This window comes from Poecilia latipinna, unplaced genomic scaffold (assembly GCF_001443285.1).
Source record: "Poecilia latipinna isolate Pla-1442-1.1 unplaced genomic scaffold, P_latipinna-1.0 Scaffold773, whole genome shotgun sequence".
Taxonomy (NCBI): Eukaryota; Metazoa; Chordata; class Actinopteri; order Cyprinodontiformes; family Poeciliidae; genus Poecilia; species Poecilia latipinna.
The window spans coordinates 117,453-138,132 of NW_015113389.1; the positions used below are offsets into that span (position 1 = coordinate 117,453).

The window sequence follows — 20,680 nt, forward strand, 5'->3', positions numbered from 1 at the left end:
AATGAATGAATGAATGAATGAATGAATGAATGAATGAATGAATGAATGAATGAATGAATGAATGGGGATGAGACTTGAATCTTTCTGTGCGAGGAACTCATTTTTTGTATGTGTGAGATCTCCCAATTATGAGGGGCATAATTTGGATCTGATCTCCAAATTATGCCCCGCGACTTCCGTGACACTCTCACACATACAAAAAAGGAGTCTCTCACACAGAAAAATCAAAGTCTTAGTTTATATGTACAATCTTAGTTTTTTATGTATGCATGTGAGAAAAAATTTTTTATGCATGTGTGATATTTTAATAGTGTATACCGTATGTGCAATTTTAGTATTTTGTGTGTGAGAGAGAGAAAAATTGTATGCGCATGTGATATTTTGGTATTTTGTGTGCGTGTGTATGCTTGTGTGACATTTTAGTAGTTTTAGTATTTTGTGTGTATGAGTTTTTAGTAGTCGTGGCAGGTATGTTTTAATCTTTTAAAATGTATTTCTCTACCCAACAAGAATTAGTTAAAGGCTACTTGATCTGGAAAATTGATCACATTTACACCATTAGCAAGAGATTCAAACTTGTTAATGTTGAATTTCAGAATGAATGAAACACAACATCTCTGTGGCATAATAATGACCAAGTTCACAGGAGTTTATCCTTATTTCAATGTTGTCCACTTTTGCAAGGTTTTTTTTTTTTTCTTCTCCACACTCTGAGCTGGAAATATTTTATTAACATTGGGGAACTTTTTTCTAAAAACACATTTAAAACGTTAAAATTCTAAATAGTACAGATTTTAAAATTGAAGGGAAAATTTATAACATAACAAGCTAGGCCCAGTGTAACGAGTAAATAAATCAGTGTTGAAGAACTGAATAAACTGAAGAGGACGTAGTTTTATTTTGATATTTGCAGCCAAAAGTGTGATTGTAATGACAAGTAGCTAATCAGCAAGAGAAGTAAGGCAGGTATGATTTAAAGTCATTCAATTAAGCAATAATTTGTAGAGTCATTCAAGTGGTCTTTATGATGAAGCTACAGCTAACATGAACAGACTTTTATGAATCATTAACAGCTGATAACTTGTGGATTCTACTGGCTAATAATGAAGTATATACTTTTCTAAAGTCTTTTCTTTATTTGATAGGAAAGCTGATTATGGAGAAAAAGGGAAGACATGCGGCAAAGGTCGATGGGCCGGGACTTGAACCTGTGATGGCCACGTTGAGAACTAAGGCCTGGTTGCACGCTTTACCCCTGGGCCATCTCCCTGTCCAAGCATATACTTTCTCAGGGAACATGCTCCTCAATCAGAGCAACAATATGTTGCTCACATATAGGCCTCCTTTGAATATTTGTTACAAGGGATAAAATCTGAATAAGACTTGAGCCTCAGACATGGAGTCCAAGTCAAGCCTTAAGATTTTAAGGCAAGTCTAAATCAAGTGGGAAGTCTTTAATGTTGCAACGTAAGTCCTACTCTAGTCAAAGTTGCCATCTCTGTTATGCACTGTTCATTGTTGGTTTATCACATGACATCCCAGGAAATTGCAATACAATTATGGTAATGGGGTTGTTATGTGACAAAATGTTTATAACACTTTCGCAAGTGACGCCGTATAGATTTTGCTTTAGTAAAAGGGGAAAAAAAAGCACACATTTCTCCCTTTACACTTCTTGTGTTTCCAGCTGAATAAATTAGGTTTGTAAAAGCTGCACCAAACTTACTGCATCACGGAAAGTAGTTTCTCTAATTCAGTGCCGAGGCTGGCAGCAATGACACAGTGAGATCCTTATTGCATCCCTCTCATCACATTATAAGACTTTCGACCATATGGTCTGTTTAGTCCACAGAATTAAGCCCTGCAAAGGGTGAAATGATAGCAGGATTCTGCCGATTCTCGTCTACTGAAGAGAGAAGACACAAATTGGTGGCTGGAAAGCAGAAGAACAGAACACATCTGCTTTCAAAGCCCCAGAATGAAACAGAAATGTCCAACAAGAGTTTGAGAGAACTTGACAAAAGCAGACAGCAGACAGAGAAAGCCAGATCACAACACAATAAGGAAGAAATGCGTCATCTCAAGATCCTTTGTTTGAATATCTGTCTGTATAACTGCAGCACTCTCGAACACAGACGCTCTAATCTTAAAAAAGACATATAACAGGCCATGCTTTCTCTTAGATCCTCATCAGCCCTGAGAGGCACTACATTTTCTATGCATCAAAGACACCTGCTTCAGTAATCAGCCATCCTCTGGCTTCGATGGAGTTCTTTTTTCTCTCGCTGTTTTCATGAGACTGATTGAACCATAAACCATGAGATGGACATCATCTTCAAACACATTTTGCAATCTGAGAGACAATTCCCCAGCCTTCTCCAGTACATCATCTTTTTGATCGGCAGTCAGCCAGAAATTTTGCAAGAATATCTCGCTTCGTTTTGGCATCTCTCTATCCACATCTGAGTCATTCTCAGCTTTTCAAGAAAAGCTATGTTCTCCGCTGCGCAAATTGGTGTGCCACAATTACCGCAATTTGTGAAATTTGTGTGCATTGCTCCCAAGCAAAGTTCACGACATGTCAAAACATCTCGGGGTAGCTTTCGCAGCCATGTAATCGCTTCCCCGCCGCATTAAAAATCTTCTTGTTCACAGTTCAGCCGGCAGAACTTTCAAAGTTGTCTGCGTGCTTATCAGTGCCTCCTTGGGCCACCGAGAGCAGGGCTGCAACCATTGTTATGCTCAGTTAATTGGACCTTTGGGTACAAAAGGTTGAGAAATTCAACACCAAATAAATAAGCAGAAGCATCGAATTCCCATGACATATCCCCACGCAGGCTGAAATTTTCCCTTTTTCATTCTAGTCCATAGGCAGGCCTGTGTGAGCGGCTGATTCATTAGAGTGCTTCAGGAGGGTTCTATCAACCCCTCGGCTCAATCACACACCTACCTCTGTGCAAGTTGGTAAACTATCAGCCGGCTTCTGTCACAGCCTATTCTGTGACATATAAATTGTTGTTTAAAGTGATGTTTTGTGACTGGGAGCAAAACTACTCCTGGTTAATCAATACCACAAAATCCATTCGGCTCTCTGGGGGAAATGAGAGATGACCCAGCATGCCAAAGTGGAGCCAAAGTGAAAGTTTTGGAGGGACGGAGAAAAATGCCAAGGAACAAAGCCGTCGCCCAGCGAGCTCAAACGCCACTGTGTTCATCAGAAATCTCTCCACATTTAGGCAATCAGAGCGAACACAATAGCGGATGATTAAATTATGTCAACAACAAACCTCCAACTCAAACCTCTGCCTCCCAATAAACCCGTGTAGCTGTATCGCGGATTAGATTTAATAAAACAAAACCTTCAGCACCGGTTCTAAGCTCCTCGTGCGATGTGCGAGCCGAGCTCATTTATCACAAAGGTAGACATCAGGTTGCACAGAGGCATTCAGGGAATCTGTGCGATTGGAGGTCAGCGAGACATTTACCTGACAGCACCTGCCTCGGCGTAAAGTCTGGAGCTGACCATGTCTGTTGTAATAGGCATCAATAATGCAGACGCTTGGCCCAATAAAAACTCCCTGTCACCATGACTGTCCTCAAAGCGCCGTGCCAAATGCAGCACTCGCATCTCCCACAAAACCGCACACAACAAACTAATATGTGTAGGTTGAAGGATGAGGCTTCCACATCTGTGAGACAGATACAGCAGATACTCACTCATTCACTGTCTCGGATTTAATTATGTTTTCATCCAATCCCTCCCTCCTCTAGCTGTTACAGTTATAGCAGGAGCCCACTAGTCCTAGGTTTAATATTAACCCTCTGGTTGACGCACATTAAACGCCGCTGCTGTCACCGTGACCGTGACTTTGTGACGAGATGCGGGGTTTCTGCCGCCGGTTTTTATTCATTAAGTCGCACAGGGCTGCCGGATCCCTGTAGAATCTCCCACCATGAAAAACAACACTTCAGCAAAGCCCACTTCAAATGAAAACTAAAACGAAAGATGATGAGCTTTGACTGCTGTCACTAAGAAGTAGCACAGCATTTTCGTCATGACACAAAGACTGCAAAAAGGATTCAGCTCAATCAAAACATGCGACTTCTGCGGCCTTATGGCTGCATAGTTTAAGAGCAAAACACATTTATCATCTGCACTTTACTGGAGTGGTTCCTAACCATATTGCTTTTTACTTTCTGGTTTCCATTCAGCTACATACACTATACTTCTCTGGTTCAATGTGCTTTTCCTTTACATTTTATGACTCATTGCTTCATGCTTATAATATGACAGATGTCACCCAGGGGCCAAAACAAGCAACAGTCCATTGTGTTGAGGACTTTTTAAAGGGATAATTTACATTTTCAAAAAAAAAAAAAAAAGATATTCAAGGTTTCAAGCAGTAAATATTTTTCATGAAGTTGATTTGATGGTCTTGAAAGCTGAAATAATTGCAATTCTAAGCAGGGCCAAGATTGAATCTTCTTTAAAATCGAACATGCTGGGTTTGATTCCAGCTTCTTTCTTCTGCGGGTTTATGTACCTGCTGGGAAGGCACTTATCCCAGGTTTTCTGTATTTATAAAATACAGAAAACTGTATTTCATAAATACAGGTTTCTGTATTTATAAATTCCAAAGGTGAAATTTCACCTTTTCAACAGAGCTCTATACTCACATTAGATATTCAGAAAACACATAAATACAACTTAACGTCAATGTTTGAATGTGTATTTATTTATTAATGCTGCTGAGAGAATGTGGCTTTAATGTTAAAGCGTTTGGAGTGGTCATTTTGACTAGAAAAGCACTAATTAAAATCTGCATATTTATGATTGTATGTAATATTTTTACGCCACTTCCATTTTTTCTATAAGGGAGTAAATGTGTTATATTCAGTATATCTGAGTATGTCTCAGTGCATATTGTCTTGCAGAAAGTTTTTAGATTTTATTCTAGTATCACGTGTTGATGTGCCCCTAGACAAGGCAATTAAAGCCCAAGGTGGCTACTGATCTGCATATTGGCATATAAATGTGTGTGTGTGAGCGAATGCGTCTCTAGTCTAAAGCACTTTCAGTGGTCATTATGAATTTCCTATTTTTTACAGAAATATAGGATTATTTGTTGCGTCCAACCTCTATTTTTTATGTAGACATCATTTTTTTAGGTAAAAAAAAAAACCCTGCTAACATGATTTCAGTTTAAAGGTTCTTAAAATAATAGACCACTATGATTGAAGTTGTTTTAAAAGTAGAAGTCTGCTTTAGTCCTGATCTCTGTTGAACATCAGAGACCAACTGATCTAGACTTCTACAAAGTAAAACACCAGGGGAGTTGTATACAGCAGGGAACATATTTACTGCCTATTACTAGTCAGTAGAACCGCTCTTCAAAAGTCCTGAATTGTTCCTTTAAAGAGGGCGTATAATATAAGACATCATGTAATAGTGTTTCCCTCATCAAAAACATGCCTGGAGTGTTGCTTTGATTCTTTCATGCATGTTTGAGGAATCCTTGCATCTCCCGTGGCAACCATTCTGGGGTGCCTAAACGCTTGTCTCACAAAATACTGCCTGTTTCCACAAAGCACTTGGACCTGCAGTCTCCAGTCGAGCTTTGGCCTCACAGAGTAGCCTTCCTCTGCACAGCGACTTGTGGCAGCAGCAATTAACAAACACCTGGTGGAACGACACATCTGCTGAGCTTGTCATGCAAGCTAACGCTCATAGGAACGGTTGTCAACAGCATAACGGAGGAACGTTGTGATGACGTGCTGAAGGCAGCGTGTCGGTAAAAAGCAGGGACTTCTTAAAAGAGACAGAAGAAAAATTGTCAAATTGCTGAGTCAAATTTCTTCTAAGTTATTCTTGATGTATACAGCATTTTTATACCAATTGACGGTAAAAGTTACTTGATTGTTCTATAAAATGGTTCTATATGCCTGCACAATACCTAGTATTGCTCTTTTAAGAGTTTGTGTCAACTTAATATCCGACTTACAGTGTATAACTCTTTGGTGTTCTCTCTTTATTGGAAAAGAGATTGTTTTTTCTGCTAATGGTTAGTCAGAGCAGGCCCAAGAGAAACAAAGGACTTCTGCTCAAGCATTTTTTTTTTTTTTTATTCCATGCAGGGAGTTGGAAAAGGCGAAAAAAAGAGGAGCTCCTATTTGGCTGAAGTTCAGAGTAAGCCGGAGCAGTCTGACATTCCCCTCCTCGGTATTGTTGAACGGGAAGGATAATTGGGATAATTAGAGATGAAAGGGGAGGAGGAGAGTGCAAGGATTCCAAGTGTAAAAGAACAGTTTCATCCTGAGCTACAGCGTTGGACTTAGAGTGAGTGATTTAGGTGTGGTCTTCTCCAATTATTTTATAATTCCACGTAAAACAACTACAATCTCGAAAACGCCAAAGGTTCACATGACTTGCATTTAATAAACTTAGACTAATGATGTTACAGTTGCATAATTTCATCTTCGTACTCAGACAGTAGTCAGTTTAGCCACTTGCTTCACTTTTTTTTCCATCATGTATGAGACATAAAACAATTTTACATTTCAAAGAAACCGGTGTACTGTCTATAGGCCCTGCAGCCAATGGCTAATTCAGACACCCAGACCCTAGTGGGGCTTTAAGAAGTCAACCTTTAAAACTAATGATACAAAGAAACCTATTTAAAGCTAACAGTAAAATAAGACTTAAAAATAACAATGCATTAAAGTGCTGAGCAGTGCAACTCATGCTAGTTTCAATCTCTACACATTTGTCTCTGTTTGAGACATTTTTTTTTTTTTTTTTTACCACATATATTTAAATGTTCTAAGGCTAGCAACTTGTTACTTACTGGTGGCAAAGAATTACAAGTGTTGGATCCTTAAATGAGAAATATGATTGTCCAAAGGATGTTTTGCACCTAACTGAATTGCAATCTCTGTTTACAGCTCTGCTTGTTATGACTCCTGCTGTGGGTGATTTAGAAATCATTTGGCTGAACATTTTTGGAAGATTTCCTAATATGACTTTCAAATTTAAGTTGGGAATCCAAATAATATCCAGGTACTTGAGGCAATCTCCTTTTTGGATCTCGATGTTATAATTTAGCCCAATTGTATTTGATAAAAAAAAAAAAAAACACATTGAGATACTTTTATTGCAATTTAAGAACCCAAGAAGAGAAAACGATTCTTCATCTGTTAGGACTCTTCATCCAATTGTCATGAACTTTTGTCATGTGTTTCACTTATTTTTTTTTTTAGGATTTGTAAGTGTTTGCTTTTTATATTCAGTCCAAGCCTTAGGATCAATTCCTTGTAATATCGTCTAGTTTTTGAAATTTATTTTTATTCTTGTCTGAGCTGCAGACCTTAGTTGTGTTTACTTGATCTTCATTCCTTATTTTCTGTCCCTTTGTGAGCTGAGAAACTCAAATCTGCAGTATTTGAGTTTCTATGTACTCTGAGTGTTGTGTCTCTGGTATCGTTGGTGTCTGAACTCCCAGATCTACTCAGTATCTTCCTTCAGTGTCTTAGCTGTCTGCACTCCCAAGCTGTCTCCCATCTGCTTGTTAACTTACCTGTCTGACATTCCAGTAATCAGGCTTTCTAGAGTAAATACTACTTGGGTTTTCTCACTCAGTGTGAAATCGTCCTGTTATTGCCACCAATCTGGTTTCTTATGTTCATCTTGTGCTACATTATGTTGTCTTCACCCCTGGACCCTACTTTTTGTAAGTTTTTGAATATCTTTTCTCCAGTAAACTGCTTATTTTCACCTGCCTACCTCCTGCTTCGACCACGGCTTGCTGTGAAGCTTTGGCAAAATGAACGCCGACTCTAAATCAGTCTGTCTTGATTTACAGCAACTACTCTCCTAAATGTGCCTCAAATTCATAAATAAAAAAAGAGAGGGGATTAACTCTGTATATTCGGAGCAATGTGCAGAAATAAAGAAAGTAATGGAGGGATTACAAACGAGGCAAGAAGGACATTAGCTCCCACATCGCATCAGGGCCTGGATGAAGCATTTTCCAGCCATATGAAACATAAAGCGGCACATGAGTAATGATGATCTTAGGGCAGAAAATCAAAACAATCCCCGCATCATTCTTTAACGTGCAGTAACGAGAGCTTTCAGCATCTTTTCTACGTAGTCAGTTTGCTTTGCTTCGCTGATTCAAAATAACCAAAACCTCATTAAGATTTTTCAATAAAAATCATGATTAAAAAAAATAAAAAAATTACCATAATTCTAAGCAATGAGCCTCATTCACAGAACGTCTAAAAATGTCTACGAACCCACAAAGTAATGCAAAAAAAAAAAAAATTTATATGAAGATTAAGGTGCTGATCAGATGACTCCAGAGATAAACTTCTAAAAGGCAGAAGAGCTGTGAATGAAAAGAAAACACTACGACTCAACATCCAGGGTTAGACCATCAGATACTTGCCAATGGAGACTTTTTCTCACAGCATACTGAAATCGTCTACAAGAAACACAACATTGACATGTGCTCAAGATAATATCTCCAGCCTTTACTTGTTGAATTAGGCCCAACATGTCGTATTTTTCTCCAGATACAACTTCCTAAGTATTAAAGACACATCAGGACTGTCCCGCATAATAGCTTCATCTATTAAAAGATTTGCTTCACCTCTAAATTCACTATTGGATTAACAGAAGTGCTCATTGATCAGGATGTACAGGACATAAAGGACATCCTTTCCATCGCAAAGTACCATGAGTCAGGAGAAATGTCTGCAAAAAACCCCTCCACATTCACTGAAAATGCCATTAGATTAAAAAAAGAACAATAATACACAATCTATGTTTAAACCTGTCTAATGACAAATGGGGCTACAGAGCAATACTCTAACTGAGGTTGAGCTATTTAGAAAAGAATGACTGAAGCTGGTAGAGAAATACTCCTGAAGGTGATTCTGCATAAAATAATGTGGGTGTAGGTCTGGGGGGACTTGCTGAATCCAGATACCTGGCACTTTTTTCAGATATTGAACACATTATAAACGTGAAGGATTGCGAGACCATTCATGCTTTATCCCCTTTTAAAACTATTCCATACTCTTAAAACTTTGCTGGCCCTCTTGATGAAGACTTTGGCCCCGGTATACCTCGCATTAAAATGATCCCACTAAATCCTCATTTTAATTCTCTAATAAAGAGAGCACAGGCAGAGGATCAGTTCTTCTGCTCTGAGGGCCGTAAAAGTCAAGCCAACATCTCTGCCAGACAACACACATTTTTATGTGCCATCACATCCCTTCATGTTTGCTCTTTTCTCTTCTCCTAAGGGTAGGTGTTCATCCTCTCATCTTCCCTCCTTTTGCCCTGCAACAATTTTGAAATGCTTGTGCACATTGGCGTTTCTGCAGCTATATACTAGCATATTTTCCCCTCCTCCCCTCCCCAAACGTACTGTGCCCTATAACCCTCCTATCTACACTACAGGGTAGAGTACATGCACACCTCATTCCACTCCTGCCCTCTGAACAGTCTCTCGCTTCCATCTGACAATTACTTTTCACCAGGCTGACCTCTCATCGGCAGTCAACAACTTTCTGTCACTCATCTGGCTGCCCTTTACTTATTTTCAGCGAAGCTTGCAGAGACATACAGAGAAAACACACACACACACGCTCTCATTGGCATGTATTAACACATTCCCATCTTTTTTTTTTCTACCACTGTGTTTATCTTTCTCACCTTTGCCTCTCTTAACTTTTCCGATCTCATATCAACGTTCACGCCGCTTGCTCTGACCTTTCCGAGTCGCTTGTTTCCACTTTAAATATCTTTTCCAGGTGCAGAGGAGAGAGGAGGTCTCCATTCCGTCCTTGCGCTGATCTTGTTCATACAGCTTTAATCACATCTTTCAAAAACACAGTGGCAAGCACACCTTTCCTACCTGCGAGGCAGAAGATGCATGCAAAGACTTTGGGAGACGACGAAGACTGCGGGGAAGTTAGACACAGATCTGATAAATGAGAAGCCACAAAGCAGAAATCCAGCGCTGCAGACTTGTTACAGCTCCAAAGCAGAGGTGCCGGAGGTGACGAGTCTAAGAATTTGGATACTTAACACGAAGCAAACACATTTAAATAATTAGATATGCAGATAGAAAAACAATTCCCACGCGTGTACGCACAACCACACACATGCTTTCCATCACAATAAAAACATGAAGCCCAATCCCCCGGGAATTCTTTAAAAACTGTATTTAATAAATGCAGACGTCTTTTTGTGAAATTGTTTTCTACTTAAACAAACAGCCCTTCAGTCACAAATTACCAGAAAAAAAAAATAAAAAAGAGAGATAGTCTCTCCTCAATTCATTTCACATCACAAGGGGGAATATGCAAATTTAGTTGGAAGGAGGTGGGGCAAGTTGGAAAAAAGAAATTGGATTAAAGGCAGCATGAGGCGAGATGCTGACTGCGAGACAGAGATGGGGGGAGGCGAGGTCGGAAGAAAGAGAGAGAGAGAGGGGGAGAGGAAGAAAGCTCCCAGACAAAACATCCTGCAAAGAGGTGATTACCACAAACTGAATACCAGCCTGCCCACAGATAACTAAAGACGAGGGGGGAAGCAGCTCAAGCCCATTTAGGGCAGCACCGCGTGTTCAATACTCCCCCTAACCCGTCAAATACCATTAACAGATTCCCAGTCAGGTGCAAAGAAAGCGATTCTTCGGGTGGGGACAAGCGAAAGCGAGGAGGGGAAAAAAAAATCCCCACCACAAATCTAAACTGACGTCCTCTGTGGGCCAGTGGAAATCCTATAGAGGGAGAGCTGGCGATGGTCCCTGGCTCCCTCTCGACAAAACAACACTGCATAACCAGTGTGCGAGTCGTGAGTCATGGCCTACTTCCACTGCCTTTACCTTTTCTTTTTTTTTTTTTTTTCTATACAGATGGTTTGATACACAGAGGGTATGTCAGAGAAAAATATTGTTTTCTCAGGGGATTCTTAGAGCACTGAATATAGTTTAGAAGTCAAATATTGTTCCAGCATTAGCAGGAGATCTTGTCAAGAAAAAAGGAAGACTGCTCTCTCTAAGCCCCGAGGAAAAGCAAACTCTTTAAACAAACAAGGCAACGCTACCGTATGCTAAATTTGATGCTTCCACACAGGGAGTACGAACCAGTCGGGGGGGTCCTGAAGTCATTTCTATTCAGCAATAAAGTCCTAATTAAACTCGAAACTTCTAAAGCATCTTGTTGTGACACGTGGATACGTACAAACAAATTGAAATTAAGCTTCACTCATGCTCTGGTGACGCATCGTTTTCTGAAGTTTTGACGAAAGGCTGATTAAAAGACGAGAAATTGCCAAAGTATTAGTTTTGTTCCGCAAAAAGAGAAAGCAATTCCAAACTTTTGGAGGCGTAATTAAAAAAGAAAGTGGTGTAATGAATCACGTCGCAGGGATGGTAATATGTAGCATACGGATATTGTTTCAAAAATGAGTGAGAGTAATTAGCTAGCTCAAACCAGTCAGAAAGAAGCAGTCAGATATGACAGTCTGCTGCACTGTTACATTAACTGATCAATTACAGCAGAAAATACCAATCAAAACAAGGTTTAATTTTATGAGAGCAGGAGCATCAGATACGAGAGTTACGGTAAATTATTTCAATCAAATCCATGATGATGAGAATCAACAATGTGGGTTCCTGACTGGCCTGAATGGAAAAACATGTCAAACCCTTTGTAGACACATTCAGACCCCTCGGCTTTTTCCACTTCCGTCACAAAACAAACCCAAAGCAGTGTGTATTTTATCGGGATTTCGATGGTAGATGGTTGGCCAGGAAAGGAAAGATATTTACTTTTTAGATATTTTTTTATACCTGAAATTCTGAACTGTGCCATGTTTGCGTAGCATCTAAGACTCTGTAGGAGTCACAGAGGTCAGAGGGCAAAGTATAAACTATGTGTGGTGGAAAACCAACACTGTGCATCACTCTAAACCAGGGGTGGGCAATCCTGGTCCTGGCGGGACCGTGTCCTGCAACTCTTAGACGTCTCCCTGGTCCAACACACTTGAATCCAACAGCTGAATCACCTCCTAAGTGCAGTTAGGTTCTCCAGAGTCCTGCTAACAACCTCATTATTTGACTCAGGTGTGTTGAAGTAGACACACCTAAAAGTTGCAGGAGACCGGCCCTCGAGGCCTGGAGTTGCCCACCCCTGCTCTAAACAGACAATCCCTGCTGTAAAACAAGGTGGTGGAAGCATCATGCTGTGGTTTCCTTCAGCAAGGACAGGCATGCTGCTCTGAGTTGGTGGTGACATGTGACATGGATGGAGGAAAACCTGTTTGAGAACAAAATACATTTTTGACAGGATCATCTACTAACAGGACGACGATCCTAAAGGAATCAGCCAGAACTACAATGGAACGGTTTAGATTAAAACATATCCAGGTTAAAACGGCCCAGCCAAATTCCAGAGCTAAATCCCATTGTGAATCTGTGTGAAGATTTAAAAGAAAATTGATGTTCACAGATGAACTCAATACAATGCAACTGAGCATAACCAATTTGGGACAAAAAGGCAACTGGGCAGAAACTGTAGATGTACAGAGCTGTTGGAGATATGCTGATGTTTTTGTTTTGTTTTCATTTTATAAAAGGTTTGCAGCTGAAAATGCACTAAAAAGTTGCTCTTATAGTTACTGACTGTGCATTGTTATTCAATTGTGTGCAAGCCTTTCAAAAGAACTGCGAAACCCTCCTAATGCACTACACTGTGCTGGTCTGTCACATGATGCACAAAAAAAAAAAAAAAAACATTTTGTTTTGGTTTTAATGTTTAATGTGACAAAGTGTGGAAAAACTAAAGTGGTATGAACACTTTGCAAGGCTCTCTATCCTAATATTGATTCTGATAAGTGCGTCAGGCTGCACAGGTAGTTCAGTGCTCAAACATGTTAGATCCTCAGCCCTATCGTTAGCATAGACGCTGAGTGTTGGCTTAGCTCACTCCGCTCCAGGTAAGTCCAAAAGGATTGACGCCACACTGTGCGTAATCCTGAAGCGCTGCTCTATCTCCCATCTACATGCGCAGGCAGCGTATCTAACTGTCAGACTTGGCTCTTTAATCTCTATTTGAACAACACTAATACCAGCTCTTGTGATGGCTCTAATCATAACGCAGTACCCACCTCAAACTTATTAACGCGAAAAAGCCTCACACCACCGTGATTAGCTTTTCATGCCCACATTAACCACTTAATGAATGCTTTCACTATGCATTAAGTAAACCTGCATTCACCACCTAACAGCAATGGGTACTTTATCCACCACAGAAAATGTCTCAACTATTTGCAGGTGTGAACATGAATATAAAAATAATTGAAAAGATTCTGAGCGATTGCAAATGTATGGATGTGCATTATTGATTAATTTAGTATTTTTGAATTGAAGTGAATATTATTATTTTTTTGTTTGTTTCTGTTCAAACATGTTCTCAAACAATATTAGATTGATTTACATCTTTTTAAGTTAGACGAAGACAACCTGGAGAGTCAAAACAGCAACACTCTATTATTATCGGAAGGAATTATTAAAAGATATATGAAAGTGGTCAAATTACATAAACTCCCGTTTTCAAACAAGCTGCAGTGATTGCAGCTTTTCTTTTTTTTTCTTTTTTTTTTCTAGTAACGCCTGATCACCTCTGCACATAAGCTTGGCAGAATTTCTGTTGATTCCACGGTCTTAACTGCAGGAGTTTGCAGAGTTTCCTCACATGAACTTCTCGCTTCATGTCCCACAACATTTCTACTGGATAAAGGTTTTTGGTTTAGAAATTTCAGCTATAACCCAGAGGTTACTGTTCAGTGGTCGCTACATGCAGGGAAACCAACAGGGCCAGACCACCGCTTCATCAGATGGGAACTGTGGAGAAACAACACCTTTTCCTTGAAGCTCTGCCTTGTATGCCACTAGTGTGTTTTTTATTTATTTATTTTTTTTACATCATTTACTGAATATTATACGAATAGCACTCATGTTTATTTTGTGGAGATCTCTTTCTTTTATGGCTGTACTCTACATATCTGCAATTATTTCAGGGTCTGTATGAACACTGACTTGCAAAAGTATTCAAGTCTAGCAGTTGTTTTTTTTTTTAATTTGTCATGTTTTAACCACATATATATTTTATTTAAACATTGTCTATTAGATCAATACACAGTGAAGCTCAGCTGTAAAGTGCATGAAAAAAATTACTTTTTTTTTCCCACAAAATTGGCAAAGTGCAATGTGGATATGCATTCTGCTCCCTTTAGTCTGATACACATAAATTAAACTCAGTCGCAGCTTTGTCACAGCTTTTCTGTGAAGTGATCATAGCTTTGTTGGTGAGTTTTAGTGAACAGACAGCAGAGATGGATTAGAATATTGGGGAGATGGGTGGAGTGAGAAGAAAACGGATCTAAGACAGTAGCAGGCTGGAGACGACTAATGTCATGACGATGGTGATGAGCCTTCCAGCAGGACAGCGGTGTTAGACCAGAGCTACAACAGAATGCTTAGCCATACGTTAAAATGACCAAAATTGAGCTTCTATGCAAATCCCTGTACACATCCCCAAACACACTATCTTTTCTTAAGCAGCTGCTCAGAGTTGATAACTTGTTTGAGGATCAAAAAAAAAACCTTAAATTGGGTCAAAGGTCAGCCTTCCAGCAAGTCAACAAAATGCAAGAAACAACAAGAAGCTCCAACAGAATTACACAGATGAAAGCATATCCATTTGTTAGAATGACCCGGCCTAAATCCAATTGAGAGTCTGTTACATGACTTGAAGACTGGTGGTTAGCAGATGATCTCTCTTCAGTCTAACTGAGCTGAAGTTATTTTAGAAATACGAATGAACAAAAAAACATGTTACGAGTCAGAATGTGCTCAAAGTCCAGAACTAAATCCAGCACAGATTTTGTGATAAGATCTGAAAATGTATGTTCACAGACATCATTTGGCAAAGGAGAATGGGTAAAAAAAAAAAAAAAAAATCACGAGACAAGCAAATCTAAGCATATCCTCCATACTCTCTCCTACTCCCAATTGTTTTTAATTGCAGCTTTAATTGTAATAAAAGATACATATGCACAGAACACTTCTCAGATTTTTATTTTTAAACCTTAAGAACAGTTAATCTAATTTATTTTAGTTCCTATACTATAAAGTTCATGAAAGCTTATGGTTTAAATGTGACAAGTTGTAAAAGAGTTGCAGGTATGCAAATTGCTGAGCACTGCAGCAGTATAAACAGTTCAAGCAACTTTAGTACAGAGCAGGAGTGATGATGATCTTGATTGATGAGAATCAACAAGAAACTGAGATAAACAATGATGCTGTAAAGACAGGCATTCTGACTTTTGTAAAAAAAAATGTCATTCTCTTTCAGTGGCGAGCTCTTTTAATCTCAGTTAATTGTCTGCGAAAGTCTTAGAAAGCAGAATTTTCCGGCTATTTTCTTTTGCACGCTGATTCCTCTGTAGTTTTAATGTTTGCCGCAAACTGCTGTAACTAGAACTCTGAGGGATCTGCCGTCTGCCTGTAATCTGATGGCAACGTCTTGTTTGACTCGCAGCAGGTGACTGTCAGTACGGCGGACAGCTCTGTGCCTCGGAGAGTTCACTGTGGTAAAATAAGTCAAGATGACGCAAACGCATGGGGCCTCATTAAAACTATTGCTATCGCGCCTGGGGTCAATTTTCATGTGACCACACAGCCACATTCACAGACCAAACAAGCATACACAAAACGCTCCCTGATGCATTTGCGAAATTGTGGCTTTCATGTCCCAAAATTCATTACAAAGGGATCTCAAGCACCAAGTCACATGGGAGACCTGACTGAACCTCTATAAATACTAATCAAAAGGCTAAAATTGGGTTATTCTATCAGAGAGACATACATGTATGGATCCAAAATGAGACAAGCAGAAGAAAGGCCTGTCGTTCCAGTCTCCTGTCAGGGTTCGGTTTGAAAAGCCATAGACACAGGATAAGAATCATGCCATGCCTTTGATCACGAGAGGAGAGTTTTGCAGGTGAGAGAGGTACAATGGAAGAAGCTATCTGAATATCTGTCAGTCCAGACCTGCTGAATTTTGCTGCTCACCTGTTAAGTGAGCAAAAGAGAGAGAGAAGATTTTTTTTTTTTTTTTTACTATATTCCTTCTCTCCCCAAAACCCTCCAGACACCTACCTTTGCAAGAATGCATCTCAATCAGGCATGCAATTACAATCTAGAGCACGCTGTGAAACGTAACAGCAGCAGGCAATTTGAACGAAAACAGTGTACGCTGTTTCCTGCACACCGTGAGGCTCAATTAAGAAGCAAATCATTTGGATTCAACGTTTTTCTCGTTTTTCCATTTTCCCGTTTTTGAGCTTAAAGTCTAACTTTTTTTTTTTTTTTTGAGCAACACATATACTTCAGTACAAATCTCAGCTACCGATAATTTCCACCTTTTCCCCGAGCATGTGAGATGTTTCCTGACTATGATAGTGCTACTTCAAATCCCTGGGCCTAGAGAGCGAATGTGAGGAGGATTAGAGGGGTAATGCCAGCTGATGAGAGGGAGAGGGTCGCAGTGGTTTGCCACTCTACACGGATTAGCTCTGAAAACAACTTCACAGCTCAAAACTATGTCAATCAAGGACGCATAATTTAGTCAACCTGAAAAGGTCCCTTCATGAATCACCATTCTTCTACATCAAATATGCTCTTATTGTTCGGTGGCTTTGTGCGGTACAAAACTAATAAATACACAAATGTGTCATTACTGTGAAAATGCTGTCCTGGTGTTTAGGTGAAAAAAAAAATGCTGTCTGTTAAATTTCAATCACTATTTCTAGCAGGAGACCAATTTCTGCTCTTTTCAATGTTTTTTTTTTTTTGTTTTGTTTTCTATGTAGCATTTCTAAGTTCAAAATATAAAATAGGCTGGTCAACACAAGGGTTAGAGTGATCAAACTGGATATTTTGTGTTTGTCGCTAAAGCGGGGTTACCACCAAGTGGGGTGGGGGGGGTGGGGGCAAGGGCAGTGACAGCTGTCATGATACGCACCCACCTCAGACACAAACGGTGCATAAATTAGCTGGACTCAGTTAGCATAACTAATAAAGTTTCTGTTTGCATGGGTGCATCTAAAAGTAAAATATCGTTGAAAAATTAATTGATGTCAACCATCTATTTCAAACATAAAAATCCAAAAATTATAGATGGAGAACACAAAAGGTTTGACTCAAGATTAGAATAATACATAGGACTAATAAAACAACATTATTTATAATGCAGGAATGTTATTTTAAAGCCACGAAAAGGCCAACACTATCATGGGAAAGACTACTGACTTGGCAATCATTGACAATCCCCACAAGGAGTGTTAGCCACAAAAGATCATTACTAAATCTATCTATCTATCTATCTATCTATCTATCTATCTATCTATCTATCTATCTATCTATCTATCATATTAATTTAAAATCCTTATTAGTGGTTTCTTGCATTGTTAATATTTTCTGAGAAGCCAGTTTGTTAAGCCATAATAATCATAGCTAACACAACAAACTGCCTAAATATATCACCCTATTGATATAGTTTAGTGATATTTCAATAATACAAGTTTCACTTTTGGATTTGCATAAAATAAGTGATCATTTGAATGATCTAATTTGCTGAGATAGACTTGTGTGTGTGGAACTGAGGCATTTGCCAACTTATTCTGACTGAATTAAAGTTCTAGCTGGTCCCCCCAGGCAGCATTTAGCAGCCGCAAACTCTGCATATATATCGGGCCGCCCCAATGCCCGTTATGAGTTTAATCAGTGGGTCAAGTCTAATGAGAGGGCCTCAGGTGATGAAAAGTTTCGTGTCCAGATGGTGGCACAGTTTAACCAAGTGCATTTAATGTGCGGCGTTTCATTAAAGTAGGGCAAAATCACTGCAAAGCAGATAATTGTGCAGAAAATGAGAGAAGAGGCGGGGTGTCGGGGTGTTGCGTGGCCTGAGTTGAGCTCGGATAGACCGAGGGATATTCAACACACCTCGTTTGTCTTGAATCTTAACAGTGAGCTCCAGGAAAGGCTCCGTCTCCCTATCCAGCCTCCGGGTTACTGTTATATCTCCACTGTCGCGGCCCACGGTGACCGGAGAGCTTTCTGACTCCGGGTAAATGAGCTCGTAGGCAGCTGACTGAAACCTGGTGGGATTTAGGCTCATTAGGACTGAGCCGACGCCGGCGTCCTCAGACACGTTGAGGGAGAGCACGGTGCTGGACTCGAGGAGCGCCCTCGGCGACCGTCCTGCCCTCTCTGGACCGACTAAATCAGCGGAACGCGTCATCCATCGCTGTGGTGAAACAGTAACTAACACAGGTTTGCTGGCCAAAGGAGGCCAGCCGTGATCTCGCACGTACAGATAAAATGTAATGGGAGAAAGGAGACCCAGGATAGAGTCGACGAGCAAAACTTCCCCCGTTTTCGGGACAACATAGAAACTGCCATTTTTTGGTACGGAGGCGAACGTCAACTCTGCGTTCCTCCCGCTGTCCTCGTCGACAGCTTCCAGTCTGTAAACAACAGTACGGAGCGCGGTGGTGTCGTCTAAACTTATATGAACACTGTCTGCGCTCACTAGGGTCGGTTCGTGGTCGTTGGTGTCCAACACGTCCACTTTCACCAACGCAACCTCGAAGACGGCAGATTCCGACGCGCACGTCTGGCAGCACAGCCCGACGCTCAGCAGGTATTCTAAGCGTGACTCTCTGTCTAAAACCCGGGAAGTTTTCAGCAGCACATTTCCCCGCTTGTGGTGGGCGAAGACGTGGAAATCCTCACTGCCATTTCCAAGCAATTTAAAGTGCATTCCGGAGACTGGGCACCATTTTTGCGCGTCGATGCGCTTCACCGTAATGCTGAGTCCGTTCACTTTGGACGCCGCTGGCGAGTTCTCAAAAATGTGTCCGTGAAAGAAAGGCAATCGAGCCTGTGTTTTATATCCAGCTGCCGGCATTAGAAGGCAACACAGCAAAACACCCCAAATCATGTTGGTGGCAAGTTATGCACCTCCAAACGTTGGGGGGTGGGGGGGGACACCTGACGAGAAAATCCTCAAAAAACAAAAGGAAAACACTTGAGAAACATTTCCTTCATAGTTATCCGCGGTGCGATCCGTGCAGGTCAGCCCTCTGAACTTTAAGTCTTTGCAGCCAGGGAGATCCCTGCCTTGGCTCCATGAAGGATCTGCGTGCAGGCAGACGGTCCAGTGCGCTGCAGGCAGTTTCCCGTTCTGGTATCCAGCGTTCAGCACCAGAAAACCGGACAGCGCCAAGCGCGGGGGCGTGACGGCGCACGGGGACGGAGCGCCTAGTCGGTGAACCCCACCCTGTGCGCTGGTCAGTAGGGTCCTTCCCTCAAATCTCAGCACAGGGACTGAGCCGTTGCACGCACGGCATGCGTCTTTGCAGCTGCGTACCACATACGCTCTCTCTCTCAGCATAAAGAATTCTTGTTATAAGGAAAGGGGGGACAAAAAAATCTCTGATAAGCTTCCCGTCCGCAAGAAGACCGCTGAAGATATGCGCTCTTTCTCCACCCTGCGCTGCGTGCAACTATTAAAGTATCCAAATGCTGGTTACGCGGCGCGTCTTTAAATCTGCACGAGTCGCTGAAAGGTGAATTACTCATGCACAGCACTCATCTTCTCCCTTAGGGACTGAACTCATGACCTAATGTTCCCAGGTTTTATATGGATTTAAGGTTACTATTCCTTTTAACCTGCAGTGCATTGCTCGAGCCACATCACAAGCACTTTTAATTTGTAACCCACAAGAAACAAAAGAAACTACAGTGTGCGCCTGAGTTTATATGCATAGGCAGGGATTTGGGTTGTTAAACTATGCAAACAAGATGATTTAAGGCAGCCTACGCTAAATAGCTCCATATGTCTCTGCAGCCAGAATGTGTGCACCAGAGTTCAAATTAACAGCGTCAATGTGCGTGCTCTTCCTTTCCTTTCTCACTTTGCAGGCGAGCCAAGTACAGGGAGCAAAAATAAATAAATAAATAATCTGTAGGTGGTAACGTCTAATTCCCACTTAGTGTAAACTTCCAATTCCCCATAGCTGTCTTCCAGCCAGCATGTGTATGGGCCCCATATGAATTTTGCTCAGGTTGAATACTAGGGTCCACAATGAGATTCTTTGTATGAGGGAACATTTAATTGGCCAATACAGAGGATACCCTTCTGGGTTCTTCTTTTTACTTGCAATTGTCATAGATGAAAGATGTATAATTAACTCAGGAGGTTTATGCAACCTGTGGACAATCCCTTTTGGGGCTCATTTATCATCTCATTTCATTTGCATAGGGGCTCTGTAGAAAGCTTGAAACCGAATAGAATAAACCCTAAGGAACATTAAATGGTCAACAAGGCAAGAAAGTAAAGGCAAAAGAGAATGTGATATCAACTCAGCCATTTTTTATTTTATTTTACCAGAGCTGTGTCTGAATCACAACTTGCATCTATCTGCATGGACCCCATTTTTAACTAGATTTGCCCTCCATCAACTGTACATTGTCCAACCTGTTTCCCCTGCTTGGGCCAATTTTCACCCAATTTCCTCTGCACGAACCCCGTATCC

The 20,680-nt window shown here is 40.7% G+C and overlaps 1 protein-coding gene across 1 annotated transcript in view; it reads right to left on the minus strand.

Moving 5' to 3' along the window:
- Positions 1–20,004, minus strand: part of LOC106955884 (neural-cadherin) — a 136,504-nt gene extending 116,500 nt beyond the window's left edge. Inside the window, exon 1 of the mRNA XM_015046312.1 lies at positions 18,084–20,004. Within this exon, the coding sequence (XP_014901798.1) occupies positions 18,084–19,083 (1,000 nt within the window). The 5' untranslated portion in view covers positions 19,084–20,004. The remainder of the gene's footprint in view (positions 1–18,083) is intronic.
- Between the last annotated feature and the right edge of the window lie 676 nt (positions 20,005–20,680).